The 16,982-nt window shown below is 35.9% G+C and overlaps 1 protein-coding gene across 1 annotated transcript in view; it reads left to right on the forward strand.

Moving 5' to 3' along the window:
• ADGRV1 (adhesion G protein-coupled receptor V1) overlaps positions 1-16,982 on the forward strand; it is a 727,941-nt gene that overhangs the window by 154,232 nt on the left and 556,727 nt on the right. The window contains exons 49-55 of the mRNA XM_036763404.1: positions 52-316; positions 1,092-1,214; positions 6,103-6,325; positions 6,914-7,118; positions 10,905-11,051; positions 14,120-14,375; positions 16,504-16,706. Of these exons, the coding sequence (XP_036619299.1) occupies positions 52-316; positions 1,092-1,214; positions 6,103-6,325; positions 6,914-7,118; positions 10,905-11,051; positions 14,120-14,375; positions 16,504-16,706 (1,422 nt within the window). The remainder of the gene's footprint in view (positions 1-51; positions 317-1,091; positions 1,215-6,102; positions 6,326-6,913; positions 7,119-10,904; positions 11,052-14,119; positions 14,376-16,503; positions 16,707-16,982) is intronic.

Consider the following 16,982-nt stretch of genomic DNA (forward strand, 5'->3'; position numbering starts at 1 on the left):
AACTCCAAGGTCCCAGTATAAGATGACTTTGCTTTTTAACATCTCCTACAGGTCTTCAGATGGGTTAGTGGAAGCTTCGTGCCACATCAAAAACTTCCCGTTCATGGAGTGCTGAGCATGACCTTGTTTCCCAGAGGAGGGTCCATGTTCCTAGCTGTCTCTCCATCTGACCCTGGATTAAATTCCATTTTGTTCAGATGGTCAGGCAATGAGTTTAGTCACTTTCAAGAAGTGTCCGTCATTGGGACCGTGCATGTGGAGGCTTTGACTTCAGGAGATGACATCTACTTAATTTTTGCCAAAGGAATATTTCTAGGTAATAAAATACAGCCTTAGCAGATGCACGTGTAGATATTATTGAAGTCATTTAGTATTCATATGGTACTTTATATGAGAAAATTGCTTGACAATAATTTTTTAGTTAATCCATAAAAATATTTCTTTGAAACAGATAGATGACGTGTGGTATTATGGATGGAGATGGAAATAGACACAGAACCACATGACTTAAGCTCTGTCATAGTGTGAAGTAACAAAAGAATTGGAAACACATTTTTAAAGTTTTTTGTCTATGCTTAGGTTTTTGAGCCACTAGTGTCCTTAGGGTAGAATTGAAAATAAACTTGACCTTGCTGGTTTTATATTGATGATACAAAACTTATCACAATAAAATCTTAGACATGTAATCCTAAGCAACTTCTGATGCATCTTAACTTTGTAAGTTGGCCTGTGGTTAATGAGTGTCAGTGATGTAAAATGTGTAGGGACTTCAGGTAGTAAAGTTGTTTTTGAAATTTTCTCTGAATTTGAAAGGTGATTCTTCCACTTAATACTATACTTTCAGAGGGAAAAATCAACTGTTCTTCTAACATAGTTAAACATTGTTTTACCTCTGTGTTCCTGTTTACCTTCTGTTAGTTTTAAGTGGTTAACCATATATACATTTTATTGTAATGTAAAAAAAAGGATGACCTATTTTTACTTTCTCTTTACTAAATTTAACATTCCTTTATTATGTGTTTTCCTGGGTAATCTTAATGTTTGTTCTCTAATTTTTGCCTTCAGTCTTTACTTTTATTCTTTTCTTGTAGGAGACAAAAGTTCAACTGATGTTTTCATCTGGGAGACAGGGCAATCTTCTTTAAGATATTTTCAAACCTTAGATTTTGGTGCTGTAAACAGGATCCACTCCTTCACTCCTACCTCAGGGATAGGTATGGATTAATGTTTGTGGACTTATTCTAATTGTAACCACTACTTTTAGATGATAATAATAATAAACTTAGTTTTAATTATAGTAAGTTTTAATTCATTTCTAAAGGTACCAGATTGTGGGAATAAAAATATCCAAATTAGATTTAATAGGCTACAAATTGTTTGACATGGACTTTAATTGGGATTTTTGGTTAAGAACTATTCCTGCCCTTCCTAGGATTGGAGGATCCTTATGCTTAATGGAGGACCAGCTTTAGGTTTTGTTCTTCTCAGGATTTTCTCTACTTTCACATGAACCATCTTGAAATGCAATAAAAAGAATTAAACAAATGGAAAAAATTGTTAAAGGGAAAAGTCAGAGATGTCACATAGATGTAGAGCTGAAAGGAATCTTCAACCCTTTCACTGTACAGTTGAGGAAATTAAGGCCTAGATGGCCTCAAGATCACATCGACAGAAGTAGCAGGGCCAGAAATTGAATCCTAACTCTCTAACTTCAAAGTTAAAGCTGTCTCTTATGCCTCTAGCTTTGAGAAACTGAGGCATGACATTACTTGGCCTTTTTATGCATTGTGAAATTATAAAGGAGGTAGAAAATTGCTGTTTCTGTTCTCTGCTAAGTATAGAATTAGAAAAAATGTGTTTATTTACAACCTGATGCCTTTAGGTTGGATCATATAAGCCAGTCTATTGTGAGGCTCCCCCAGAAATCCATCCTTTGTTTTCTTCTTTATCCCTCACAACTTAGGAACTCAGCAATTTCATCTTTTACTTTGGCTTCAGATACCCCTATGTCAACAGGGCAATGGACATTTATTAAATTTCTTCTGTGTGTAAGTCATCATTATAGCAGCTGGAGTTGCAAAGAGGTTCCTGTGATTAGTGTCTGTTCTGAGAAACAGAACATGTATATTAAAAATATACACAATTTAAAAATGAAATATAGTGATAATTAGAGTAGCAAGAAGGAAATTACCTTTTAAATCAATGGATAAAGGAAGAATTCATGACCAAATAAGGAATAGAGAGGATCACAGAAGATAAAGTGGATGGTTTTGATTATATAAGATTAAAAAGTATTTAAACAAATAAAATTAATATAGTTAAAATTCGGATGGAAACAGGTAAGTGGGAAATAGCTTGATAGCAAGTTTCTCTGATAGAGGTTTCATTTAAAAGATTTATAAGGAACTGATTCAATTTTTTAAGAATAAGGATCATTCCCCAACAGATAAATGGTTAAAGAATATGAATATTCAGTTTTCAAAGGAATTCAAGCTATATGAAAAAAATGCAACAAGGAGCCAAGATGGCCACTGGAAAGCAGGGACTTGCATGAGCTCCCCACCCAGATCCCTCCAAACACCTATAAAAATGACTTTGAACCAATTCTAGAATTGCAGAACCCACGAAATAGCAGAGGGAAGCAGGGCTCCAGCCCAGGACAGCCTGGATGGTCGCGGGTGAGATATGAAGTAAAGTCCTCAGCTGAGAAGATGGGAGAGAGTACTTGGGAGGCCTGAGGGAAGAAGAGAAGGTTTTGAATAGCTGTTGTGGTAAGATGGGTAATCAAATAGAAAAGAGCAGTAGATTGCTTTGCTTCAGTGAGAGGCAAGTTGAGATGGCATAAATTTATAGCAGACTCAGCACAGTTTCATGATTTCCTCTAGTTCCATCCGTTAGCTCACAAGTGGGAGCAGGTGGTGGGAATAATCAAAGGTTGGGGTTTGGCAAGATGTGGTCAATTATAGGACAACAGAGCAAAGGGTTTGATTATAGAGGATATTACAGATTTCAACTGTTTCATCAAGGGGTCAAGATTGGGAAGGAAGGAGAGTGAAGCCAGAGCAGAGGCGATTGCCTAGGTCAGTGTGAGGGTTGGAGATCTGAGATCATGATGAGGAATCAAAGTAGCTTTAGTAGGCATTTGGAATAGGGGGACTGTGAGTATTTGGTATGACAATATCTATTGAAAAGGTTTCTTTTCTTAATTTTTTAGGATCAGTGTTATTATGTACATGTAATTGTGGGCAATAGTTGTGTCTGTGGCAATGTTCCAGTCTTCCTATGGTTTATTTGTTAAAATTTTCAAGTATATTTTCAAGTCCCTATCTGTAGTATAGGGATTTGTCATCTGTTAATTTATGAAAGAGAATAAACTTCTGATATATTAAAAATGCTTCAAATCACTAATAATTAGAGAAATACAAGTTAAAGCAATTTTGAGGTTCCACCTCATACCTATTAGTTTGGCAAAATGTCAAAAGAAGAATATGACAGATATTGGGAGGGGGAATAGATATGTTTATGTATAGTTGGTAGAGATGAGAAGTGGTCCAACCATTCTGGAAAGCAATTTGGAACTATGCCCCAAAGTCACTTCAAACTGTATATATCCTTTGATCCAGTTATACTTATAGGTCAATACCTAAAAGAAATCAAAGGAAGAAGAAAAGGCCCTTATGTGTAAAATTATTCATAGCTGCTCTTTTCATAGTAATACCAAAACGGAAACTAGGGAAGGACCCACCTTTTGAAGAGTGGCTAAATAATGGTATATGAATGTAATGAATATTTTTGTGCCATTTGAATGATAAATTGGATAGTTTCAGAGGAAACTGGAAAGACTTCTTTAAATTAGTGAGAATAATTTATATGATGACAAGAACTATATAATGAAAAACAATTTTGAGAGACTTTGGAAATCTGATGCATGAAATGATGACCCATGGTTCCAGTTGTCCTAAAATAAAATGTATTACTTCCTTCCAGAGAGGTGACTTAAAGTGTAAAATGAGACATGCATTTTGTGGTATGACCAGTGTGGTCATTTATTTTGTTAAAGTTTGTTATTAGGGTTTTATTTTATTTTATTTTTCAATTGTTTAATGGGAACAGGGAAGAGAAAGGTCTGGGACAGATAATAAATGAATGTAAAATGAATAAAATACAAAAGTTTTATAATAATTTGCCAAATGAATAGCAGAGATAAAATGCTAAGAAGGCTTAAATAGATCAGTTGAGCAGGAACTGAGGTGTGTGATGTAGTGGACAGAAAACTAGTGGTCTTGGAGTCAGGAAGGTCTGGGTTCAAGTCCTACGTCTGATACATACTGGTTTTGTAACTGGACAAGTCATTGTCCAGTTACACATGAGCCAACATTTTAGTGCCCTTGCCAGTGCTCAAAGCTGTGATGGGTAGACTACGTTTCCTCATTGGGAGTTTGCCATTTATCAAATCACAGTTCTAATTTTTAAAAAAAGGAGCGATAAAACTGAAAAGGTGTATGATATTAGAGCCATATTGTGGGAAAGGGCCTTGAATCCCACATGTAACAGGGCTTGCCTGGGCATTTCCAGATCACTAGGGTCATTTAGTGTCATATAAGCCTTACCTTCCAGGTGTAACCTGGAAAATAATGATACTATTGATAAAAAGGATCATCAGGAGGAAGAGATTTTTTGTTTATTTTTAAAGGAAATTTGATGTTTTATTTTCAACATTTAAGCTTGAGGTGATAGAAATTTCAGCAGGCATCAAGAGCTGTGGATTGTAACCTTAGAATTGAAGGAAGGAGATAGAAATTTTGGAGGCCAATTTTGTAGAGATAAAAGTTGTAGCTTAGGAGTAAATAAGATCTTCAAAAAGGAGAGTAGAGGGCAGAGGGTTCAGCAGATTTTGACAGGTTTTCCACGAAATTTCTCTTTCTCTGCAGTTCTAAGTGGTGTGTTGTCTATAAGTTTTCTTATCACCAGCTAAATTTAATATAATAAAGACCTGCTTATAATTCTGTTTTTTTATTTTAAATTTATTTTTTTCCCTTAATAAAGATCTGTTTCCTCTCCTACCCCCTGAATAAAAGAAGACAAACAAAACCCCTGTGAAAGTATACATGCTCATGCAAAACAGATTCCCATATTGGCCATGTCCAAAAGCACATGTCTCATCCTTCACTCTGAGTCCATCACCTCTCTGGCAAGAGGTGGGTAGCATGCTGCATCATCAGTTTCTGGAACTTCATTATCAATTCTTAATTTGGTCATTGAATGTTTTTAAGTCTTTCAAAGTTGGTTGTCCTTACAATGCTTTAATTTGTATAAATTGTTTTCCTAGTTCTTCACCTTTTCATATAGGTCTTCCAAGATTTCTGTTAAATCCTCCCTTTCATCATTTCTTATATAGCACAATAGTATTAATTACAGAACGGTTACATTCATCTTCCATTCCTTTTATATTCCTGCTTTGTAACTATCTTCTTGAGTATAGTTAACACTATTAGCATATCGCTGATGACCTCATCAGGAAACTTTGGGGTTCTTTTAACCTCATGATTGCCTTGGCTGTTGTCCCATCTTGCCACTGGTACCTCCATAATATCTCCCAAACTTTCTCCTCTCTTTTTGTACCCTGCTTCTCAATAATTAATGACAACATTGTTCACATTCTTCCAATTCCCAGCTCTTTAAAGTGTTACAGATGAGTTTATACTCCACATCTTTGACTTTCGTGTCTTTCTCCTTAGCAAAAAGATCAGGTGTTTTTTGACTGAGACCATTTTTAGCTTCTTTTTTATCTCCTTATTGTAGCTGTTGATTTAGAGGGAGTGGGATGGGGCATAAAGTGTAAGAAGACTGGAACGGGAAGGGGAGAGGTTGTGAAGGTTTGAATGCAAGAAAGGGGATTTTATATTTGATACTGGAGGTGATAGGGAGCCAATGGAATTTATTGAGTAGGGGGCTGGCATGGACAGACCTGTGATTTAGGAAAAATTTCAAATGGATAGTGGGCATATAGCCATACTGTTGTCATTGTTTCATAGCATTTTTAAAGGTCGTTCATTCCTTTTGTCATTTTTCTTTTTTCTTTCTTTTCCTTACTCCTTATAGTCCACATACTCCTTGTCGGCAAAGTTGAATCTGCTCTGTACTGCTGGAGTTCAGCGTTGAACCAATTCTCTTTTGTTTTGGGAGCACCTTCTGCTAATGATGCAGCTTTTGTTACCGTGAGGTCACTGAATTCAAGCAAAAATCTCATTGTTTTAGCTGAAGTCCATTACTCACAGATATATGAATTGTCTTATATCTCAGACCAATCTGATTTTATTCCCAGGTAGGTTTCACCTTTTATACTGAGTATCTTAGTGCACTTTATATTTTGCATTCTCTATTTTTGATACATACTCCTTTGGTGAATGGCACAGGGTAGACAACTGGCCTTGGAGTCAGAAGGAACTAAGTCTAAGTCCTGACTGACACATCCTGGCTACATACTTTGAGCAAGTCATGTAACCTCTTAATGCTACCAGATAGCTCTCCAGAACTGTGGCTTATGGAGCATGTGCTGCTCTGCATTAGTTTACTCTTTCCTCTCGGAGCTCACAGGTCTGGGACCAGAATTTCTTTGGTGACCTAAAATTTAAATGCATAGGAATGAAGAGATATCATATTAATATACCCCAAGTATATTCCTAAGGTCTTTATACTCTATTTATCCAAAAATATCTTATCAATTTGAACATTTTTATTTTTGAGGAAGTTCTTTTGTTTTTCCAGTTATTGACATTTATTAGTGTTTTGAGATGTTTATAACCAATCTATCCTGTTTGTTCCTTATTTTTTGTGCTCATTATATATACATATATATTTATGTATAAATATATGTGTATATTTATATATGTATATATGTTTCTCGTGCCAGTTCAGGTGAATTGATATTCACACCTGGAACCAAGGAAGCTATAATTACAGTCAATATTCTTGATGACATAATACCAGAGGAAGAAGAATCTTTCAGAGTTCAGCTTAAAAATCCTAAAGGAGGAGCAGAGATTGGTATTAATAATTATGTGAAAATAGTTATTCCATCTAACGATGATGCCTATGGAGTCATTGCATTTGCTCAGGTACTGGTATAAAAATCCTGGTCTTAGAAGCTGGGATAATGTATTGCATTTTTACAGCACCTATGCACATTCAGGAATATTTTATATACCTCCTTTTAATTGTGTGAATTCTGTGGATGGAATGCAAGCATAAAAGTAACATTCCACAGCTAGTTCCCATGTGTTTGAATCCACACTATTCAAAGTTATTATTATGGAAAATATGATAATTGGTTCTAGCCCAATGGACATATGCAGTGCACATTCAAATAATGTGGCCACTTCATGGAGATTCTTTATTTGCCATTATTGAGGAACTTTGGATACTCACCTCACACTTCTAGACCTAAAATCTCTTCAGGAGTCCTTGAGCTAGGAGTAGTAGTGATTGGTCATAGTCCAGAATGCCTTCGAGAAACAAGGCCATTTCAGAGATATGCATTTGAGAGTCAATATTCCTCTCTAGCCAGAATACTCAGATCCTTGAACATCTAAGTCCTGATATCAACCTTAATTCTTGGTGCTACAGACAGGCAGAAGACAGTTACATTGTGTTGTATCAGCAATTTTGCTTTGCTACAAAACAAAAAACCAAACTTATTCTGTTGGTATTTATATTTTTAAAGAGGTGTATGGATATACTTTATGATGGGCTGTCCAGATTTCATTTACCTCGGACTGCTTTGGGGGTGCCTAAAGTGAGTGATGAAATCATTGATATCGTGTAAGAGATCTGATTAATTTATATTTTTTACTTAATTGATTTTGTTCTCAAATCACTAGTATTGTTTTAAAATATTGATGGTCTTATCAAAAACATTGACTTTTGTTGATTCTAGTGTACTGAACACCCAAGTAGTATCATTTATTCTCTCATCTTAGGCTCATCCCTTCTCTACTATGACTTTTTCTCATGGGAGTATTGTTTGTTTTCTCCCTGTACTTACCTTAGACCAAGGATTCTTAACATTTTTGTTTTAACCCCTTTTCTGAATATTTTTAATTGCATAAATAAAATATATAGGAATACAGAGGTAGTCAATTATATTGAAATCATCAAAATAGTAAAAAACAAAGTTTAGGGACCCCACATTAGCACCCTGTAGTATAGAGTGCTAATGAGTCTCATATATAGTAGTAGGGTCCATCTCTGTACGTTAGTCAACTTTCTAATAAGCTAGTTAAGTTAGAAGAATCATGTTCCCTGGCTGCAGATGGCACCCCAAATCCTCACCAGTTTTCTTGTGAATGTGTAGTATCAGTTGATAATGAGGAGGCTGCATAATAGAGAGGAAAACATAAATTTCAATACCACAGTCACCTATTAGTGGTCTTGCTCTGTGCAAAGCACTGTTAGTTACTGAGGATATAGAGTTTAAAAAAAACAAAAACAGCCCCTTTTCCCTTTAGGACCTTATGGCTGTCCTGGGGAAAAACAAAACAAAAAACAACAAAACCAAACCTCAAAGTATTTTCGTTGACTGTGAATCTGTATCATCTTTGTATGTGAAGGAAAATGTGTACTTGTTGGTCACTTAGGTATGCTAGGTTCTCTTTAGTAAACACTTTTTAGTTTCTTGTTTCCAAGTATTCAGGAGACTTAAGCTAACTCTAGATAATGGATCTGACTTTATTTTAAATCTGTTAATTGGAATTAGTTAATGAAGGCCTCATGGAGTCTGGACAATCTGGCAACAGCACATTTGATTAAGGAAAGTAACTAATGAGAGTTTCACATGTGTTTTCTGGTTGCATCAAATCCTCATTGACTAACCTCATTAATTGAATGCACAGAGCCAGGGAAGCAAGGCTTCCTAAGAGCTATATGGTCCCTTGTGAATAAATGATGAGAACATTTTAGAAATAGTGACAGTTTCTCAGGGAATGTTTGATTGCTTTGGGCATGATTTTATTACTATCTAACATCTGTAACATGATGTTAAAATGTTGTATAAAATATAGCTAGACACGATCCTTTCTCAAGGATTTAGCATTTTAAGTAGAGTTGGAATCTAATGTTACCGGAAGATGAGGAGGAGAGCCTACCCTGAAAAGCTTTGTGTTCTGTATTGTATCTTAGGGGAATTCAGTGATTTTAAAGGGAAGAAGTGAAAGCATTTGAGAAGAGATATTAGAGGTATCAAGCAAGGCACATTAAGAACGTACAGAGTTGAAAATGGGAATGGAATTAGAGAAAGCGCCTAGAGAGTATGATTGTGAACATGAAGAAAATGAGAAAGCTAGCACGAGACAAAGACTGCTGGTGGGGAAAATGAAGTAAAAGTCTTATAAATGAAATATAAAACATCTGAAATTGACAGAGAAGGGAAGGAAAATTAGCACGATTCCTTTAATTTTGGTTCTAAAGGTAGCAAGAACAAAAGAGAATGGGAACTTCGATCAGTGGGATTCATAGAACTAGAATGTGAGTTATTTTGGTTATTATTTATTATTCAGTTGATGCCCTTCATAAGTAGGAAGGAAACAAATAAAAATTAAGTGCCTACTATGTGCAAGGAACTGTATTAACTGCCTTATAAACATGTCATTTGATCCTCACAAAACCCATTTTCTACTAAAATTTCATCTTCTAGTGTAATATCAATTAAAACTGTTTTTAAAAACTGTTTTCTCTTTTAGAATGCTAAAGTAATCAAGTGCCTTTGATTAAGTCTTACTAGGTGCAAAGCCCCAGGCCTATGCTGATTAGATATGAAGCCTTCAGGCCCTAAGAAGGATATATAAACTCAGAGATTAGCATTTTGTTTGGGGCTCTCACTCACTGAAAAAATGTTGGTGTGATTTGACTAGATGAGACTCTGGGTAGCTGCTGGAGCCCCCTGGCTTTGATAAAACCCAGATGTTGGTACTTCTTTGGTAACTATGTATTGCTATGGATAGACTGGTTTGTGTTATTTGCTATGTTTATATAATGTATGTTTGCAGTTTCTGTTTGTATTTGCTCTAAGTTCAGGGTGCTGGCTTTTCCCTCTGAACTAAGTGAATGATATATGTATGTTTGATTAAAGTGAGATTGTAAACCCCTTGAAGTTGCTTTCCTTAGAAAATCAGATCAAAGGACCTGTGCTAGCAGCCCTTCTGTGTGTTCTTGTTGGTCTTTCATCCCCACAACAGCTGCTAGCAGCATTGTTGTTACATCTAGTAGGAAGCCTTTCTCAACAACTCTTAATTTTGTTACCTTCCCTCATTTAACTTTTAATTCTTCTTGCATATAGCTTATGTGTACACGTGTTTGTTGTCTCCTCCATTACATCGTGAGGTCCTTGACAACAAGGCCATTCCTTATATCCTCAGCCCTAAACACAGTTCCTGACGTATAGTAGGTGCTTAATTGACTGACTGACTGACTGACTGACTGACAACAACCCTGGGAAGTAGATGCTATTAGCATCCCTATAATATAGTTGAGGAAAATGAGACAGACAGAGGCTTAGTGCCATGCCCACAGTCACACAGCTAGTGTGGGTCTGAGGCTGGATTTGAACTTGAATCTTCATGACTCCAGCATTCTAGTCATTGTACCACTTAGCTGCCTGTTACAGAAGAGGGGACTAAAACCCAGGGAATTTTAGTGATTTCCTCAAGGACCATGGCAGGACAGAGACTAGAATCCTGACCTCCTAACTTTCCCAAACTGGCGATTTGTTCCTCTGTAGATATTATCATTTTACGTATTATACTTCAGACTTGTAATTTTGTGAAAATCTAATAATATTAAATATTAATGCAATTCTAGCTATACAATTTCAAATGACTAATTTGTTTGTTATTCCTCTTCATTTTCAGAATTCGTTATATAAACAAGTGGAAGAAATGGAACAGGATAACCTGATAACCTTAAGTGTTGAACGTTTAAAAGGAACATATGGTCGGATAACAGTGGAATGGGTAGCTACGGGAAGTATTAGTGACATATTTCCCACATCAGGGGTGGTATGTAATATATGAAATTACAACGAAATTCCCATATGATGATTATTGATATTGAAAGATACTAAACATCTTCTATTAGGCTTTTGCTGTATGCCTTTTGGAGTGCCAAATCACTGAAACATGGAATTCAGCATGAGGTCAGGCTTTCTTAGATGAAGGGCGACGACTCGTCAAAGGGTCCAGGGAAGTAGCTCAGATTTGAATATTCCTGTAATCTTTTCTGAACCATACTATTGACTAATAATAAAGGTTAATGGCAAGTTGAGACAACCTAATCAATCAATGAAAGAGATCTTTTTATTTTTTATTCACATCAAAGGGAGGTAGTGATGGGAATAAGTTGGCAAAGGTAGGGTGGAACCAAATTGTGGATGTCATTAAGTGATGCTCAGAAGGGTTTATATTTTATTCATGATACAATAAGGAGCCACAAGATTTGTGAGTAGGTGACATGGTTCTAATGTTGAAAATAAACTCTCAGAGAGCAGGAATTATTTCATTTTTTATGCGTTACAAGTGCCTAGCATGTCAAATACACATACAAATAAGTGACTTAAGTATGTCATTTATTAGGAGTTTAAAAAATAAACAAAAATGAAAAAAAATTCTTCTCTCAAGGAGCTTACATTCAACTCTCAAACCTTGTCACCTACTCAAAAATCTTTTGTGATTCCTTCTTGTCTCATGAATAAAATACAGACTCTTCTGAGTGTCACTTAATGTTTTCCACAATTTGGTTCCAACCTCCCTTGGGCTCTTTATTTTATATTATTCCCTTACTTTCATGTACTCAAAGTTCCTGCCAAACTGAACAACTCTCTGTCCTTGTTCTTGATGATCCATCTCCTATTTCTGTGACTTCAGAGGAGTCATTCTCTATGCTTAGAATGCATACATCCCTTGCTTCCACTGCATAAAATTCTTAGTCTCCTCCAAGACTCAGTCCAGGTTCTGCCTTTTCCATGAGGTCTTCTCAGATGCCCTCCATGTGTTAGTGCTATCTCCCTCCCCAAATTATCTTTTATTGATTTATCTTGTGTTTACTTATCTTACAAGTACATAAGTATTTGCTTGAGCATACATCACCTAGTAGAATAATGAAGTCCTTGACAGGGACCTAGAATGGTGTATTGTGTATAGATTACCCTTAATAAATGTATGTGGATGAAATGAGATCCTTTTTGTCAGCAACCTGCAGAGAAATAGGTGGGTTGACTACGTGGATTAACCTGAAATCCATTATAAAATGTTAGAGCTGGAAGTGATGTCAGAGGTCATCAATCCCAACCCCCTAAATTTCGGAGGTGAAGAAACAGAGAAGCCAAGTACCTTACCCAATGCTACATAGCAAGATAATGGGAGAACTGAGTTTTGAATCCATATTTCCTCACTCTTTCTACTTTGCGATGCTGACACCATCACAAGTATCCCATCAAAGGCCTTAGGTTACCATTCCTTCTGAGCTGCTACGGCTTAGTTGGGGAACAGTTTAAGGTCAGGATTGCCAGCACTCATGTGGAGATCCTAGATTCAGAATTGGAAAGGGCCTTAGGGGCTATCTAGTTTAACCCCATCATTTTACATATGAGGAAATTGAAACCCAGAGGGGCTGAGGGACTTGCCTATATCAAGCAAGGAAATAATCAGAAGATAGAACAATCAGGTTGCCATTCTGGGGATGGATACAGAAAGATAAAAGATCTGGAGTAAAGAATAATAATAATAATTACCATTATTATTATTATTAATAGTTAACATTTATATAGCTCTTAATCTGTGCCAAACACTATGTTAAACACTTTACAAATATTATCTCATTTGATCTTCACAACAGCCCTGGGAGGTAGGTGCAATTATGATCCTCATTTGAGGAAATTCTCAGTTGAGGAAACTGAGGCAAAGAGAAGTTTGAGTGAAGGGAAAACAAAGAGGAAGCCAAGCCAAGGCAAGCAATGTATAGGGGCACCAAAATCAGGAGGAGGAGTGCCACAATTCAGACTTAAAGTCTGCACAAGGTAGTGCTAGAAATTTAAAACGTTTGCGAAGAGACTAACTGATGTGCGTGTGCCTGCGTGCATGTGTATGTCCTGCAGACATCAAACTAAGTGACCTGCCTTCCCACTCACCTTCTGGGTCCTGATAAATAGGGCTACTTTGAAAAGCTTTCTAACCTCTAAGGTAGTCAGTCCCATTCCAGTGATCCTTATAACAAGGGCTCCAGTGTAATTAGCAGGAACTATAATATATTCAAATCTATGTTGATAAGTCATATTAATGTTCTGTTGTGATACAATGTTCACAATGCACAAAACATTGGGAACAGTATAACATGTTAATGTTTTTTTAAAACTGTGTGAACTTGATTTCATTTATTTTTATTTTAATTCCACAATATTGTTCCTGGAAAGTATTCTAGGTCTAGACTATAAATTGTTTTCCATTTTGATATTAAAACTCTCTCTTGGCTCAGTCACTAGATGCATATTGAGTTTGTGGATTATCCAGCAAGCTGATTCTCTTCCTTATCCTTTTTATTTATTTCATTTGTAAATAACACATCCAACGCCAGCATGCACAGGGGAAATAAAGGGAAATGAGTAACAATTCTCGCAAAAGGTTTTGTGGGGAAAAGGTTGAAGCTATTAGGCTGCAATGACATTTTTAGATTATTTGTGGGTGTTATTTATTTATGATTTCCCTGTCCTGCATTACCATTAACAAATAAGTCTGTAATTTGGGACCTGTATTCCCAGGAAGAGTATTTACTTTAATAAAAGACATAAAGCAGCATATGGCATTTTGACTTGGTATAGTTTACTAGCTTAAGTGTTAGAAATGTATTCCTTTTCCTAACCAGGTTTTCCTCTCTAACTTTCAGTAAAAAAAGAATCCGAATTGTTTGTGAAATTACGTTTTGTCTCGTTGTATGCATAGCTATTGTGATATGTGACCAGTGAGAGATTTCAATAAAGCATACTTGGTGTTCCTGTTGAATGGTATGAATAATATCTCAGTAGAATCAATTGGTGATGACAATATCAATAACATACTTTTCTCTAAATTTTTAGATTTCATTTTCTGAAGGCCAGGCACTGTTGACTATCACTCTGTCAGTTCTTGCTGATGACATCCCAGAATTATCTGAGATTGTTGTTATAACATTAATCCATGTCACCACAGAAGGGATTCAAGACCCTATAAGAGGAGCTACCATTGATCCCAGAAGGAACAAGGCTGTAATAACTACCCTCCCAAATGACTGTCCATATGGTGTGGTTGGCTGGCATGCTGACTCTCTCTTTGTTACAGTATTCGAGCCTGAAGGTGAATCTTATAAACCTTTAAATAAGACGCATTTTTGTGGTAATTTAATTCAGCACACTTCATTTAATGTAATTCCTGTTCCCATTTTATGTGTTTTTTTTCTGTTTGATACTCTACATTAGTTTAATATTACTTTCATTAGTCAAAGTATTTCAATGTCCGCTTAATCCACTGGTCATGTTAGTAGTATTGCTCAATTAAATAAGTTGACTGCAGAGAGAAATGGTAAATGTACTAGCCGACATAGTTTTTTTAATTAATCTGAAAGAGACAGTTTCAATACTTAATCTTGTCCTCTTTCTCTCTTTTCTCTACCCACCCCGCTTCCTCCTGAACATTCTACTTTGGGAGTTTTTTTTCCCCAATCATAATTCAGGCCATAGTCATCACAGTCTTCCAGATGGTTATGGTATCCAACTCTAATATGGTTCATCTGATCCAAAGCATCAGTATTCCAAAATTTTTTTATTTACCCTTCTCTTTCAGTCAAGGTTGGGTCAGCCCCTCTTTTCTTTGTATTTGGAACTGACTCATTCATGGTGGTTTTGCTCACATACTATGAGGATAAATAGGTTAATGTGGGTAAAAAAAAGAAACTTTGAATCATTTGGATAACTGCTAAATAAAATTTAACGCAATGACATGCTGTGTATTGTTTCCAAGGTTTTTCTGATAAGATGAAACCCTCACTTTCAAGGAGAACTTATAGTTTAATGTGTAATGGAAAATTATATGTGTGCCACCCCCATCTGTATTTATATGCTTATCTAAGTGAACAGAATCAATGAGCAGTAGTTTTAGTAGGATATGGAATAATATGATATTCGTTGGCAAGTTTCAGTCATTATGTTCATAGATTATAATCAACTGTGTAAGTCACATACCAGACAGGATTGTGACTTATCTGAACTCTAAGTTTCCCCCAAGGCTTTCAATACTCTGCAAATAGTAGATGCTTTTGAAAATTAAAAAAAAAATCTTATTGAAATATTGTATTTAATTTAAGCATTTAAATTTAACCATTTAATTTATCTAGAGTTGTTTCTTAAATTTTGGAAGACTCTTTTAAGGACTTATAATTGGCATTTGCATTATTCTTGGGGTGAGGAACCCTGACTTACCTATTTTTTGTATCATCCATGTTGTCTTACACATAGTACATAGCAAATGTTTGCTAAATTGACTCAACTAAGTACTTTCCTAAGATATTCTGCAATTTAATTTGATACTTATATTAACATTTGTAAAGTGAAAAATATATTCAAAGGGTTAGCTGATTAGATATTGCCATAGGAAAATGCCCCATAGAGGAAGACAACTTTGGAGGGTAGGGGTTGGGTTTGTGAAAGAGACAGAGAAGTGGGATATGGCACATAGGCTAGTGCCATCTTGAACAGTTCCTAAGTGACACTTTTAGGGGAACCAGGAAATATCTATTAGGAATTGTTGATATTAGGTAATCAGTCAGGTAGTCTTTCTAGGCCAATTGTTCCCAAAGGATGTTTATCAAGTTCCCATTGGGAACTTAATTGTAAGGAGTTTAGACTTATAAGCTCCCATGTATGTGTAAGTCTTGCAACTCTCCATTAGCATGCCTCAATTCTGCATAAAGAATAATACTGTGTCAGGGACACGTTTGAGAGCCAATGTCTTAGACTTTAGTGGTATCTTCATCTAATGATTATCTTGTTCTTACTTATGAAGAGCAAATTTGTATTGTTATAGTACATGTTAAGATCCTTGATGGTAAAGTTTGTTTTCATGTCTCATTATAATAATATGGGGATAAAAATGGCACCTGCAGAGTTCTTGTGAGGTATGTTTGTAAAGTGCTTAGAACTAGTAGGCGCTATATAAATGCTTATTCCCTTTTCCTTTCTTCCCTCCATTACGTAGTGACACTTGCATATAGCATGTCCTTAATAAATCTTCACTGAACATTGAAGGAGTGAATCTTCATAGGAATGTGATTATCCTTCCCCCGACTTTCTGCTGGCTATTACCCAAAGAATTGTTTTGGAATGCTTGGGTCTAAGATTTTTTGTATATACCAAAATCATCTGGCATAATGTCGATGAGAAAAAGAAAAACTGACTTACTTGGACTGTTATTTCTTGTTATTTGACAGAGAACGCGACCGTTGTTCATTTAAAAATTATTCGAGACCAGGGATTACTTGGTAACATTGCTGTTCACTTGGTAGCTGAACCCAGTTTGTCACTTCATCCTGATAATCAAGCTACTGAGAATGAGGATTATATGCTCCAAGAAAAAATTATGATCATGCAAGAAAATGAAGAGATTGTTTATGCCAAAGTCACAATTCTGCCGGTGAGTTATTGGGGTATCAAGCTTTAGATATCAGGATGCACATAATATAGCACAATGTAATGAAAGGAGCTCTGGATCTGGTGGCAAGAGGCCTCAAGGTGAGTCCTGGTTCTTACACTTAGTAGCTGAGTGGCCAAGCCCAAATGACTTCATCTTTGATCCTCAATCTTCTCATCTGTAAAGCGGGGGAGATAATACTTTCATTACTGACCTCACGGAATTGTTGTCATGAAAATGATTTCAATGCTTTAAACTGCTATATGAAAATATTTTTAT

This window comes from Trichosurus vulpecula, chromosome 1, assembly GCF_011100635.1.
Source record: "Trichosurus vulpecula isolate mTriVul1 chromosome 1, mTriVul1.pri, whole genome shotgun sequence".
Taxonomy (NCBI): domain Eukaryota; kingdom Metazoa; phylum Chordata; class Mammalia; order Diprotodontia; family Phalangeridae; genus Trichosurus; species Trichosurus vulpecula.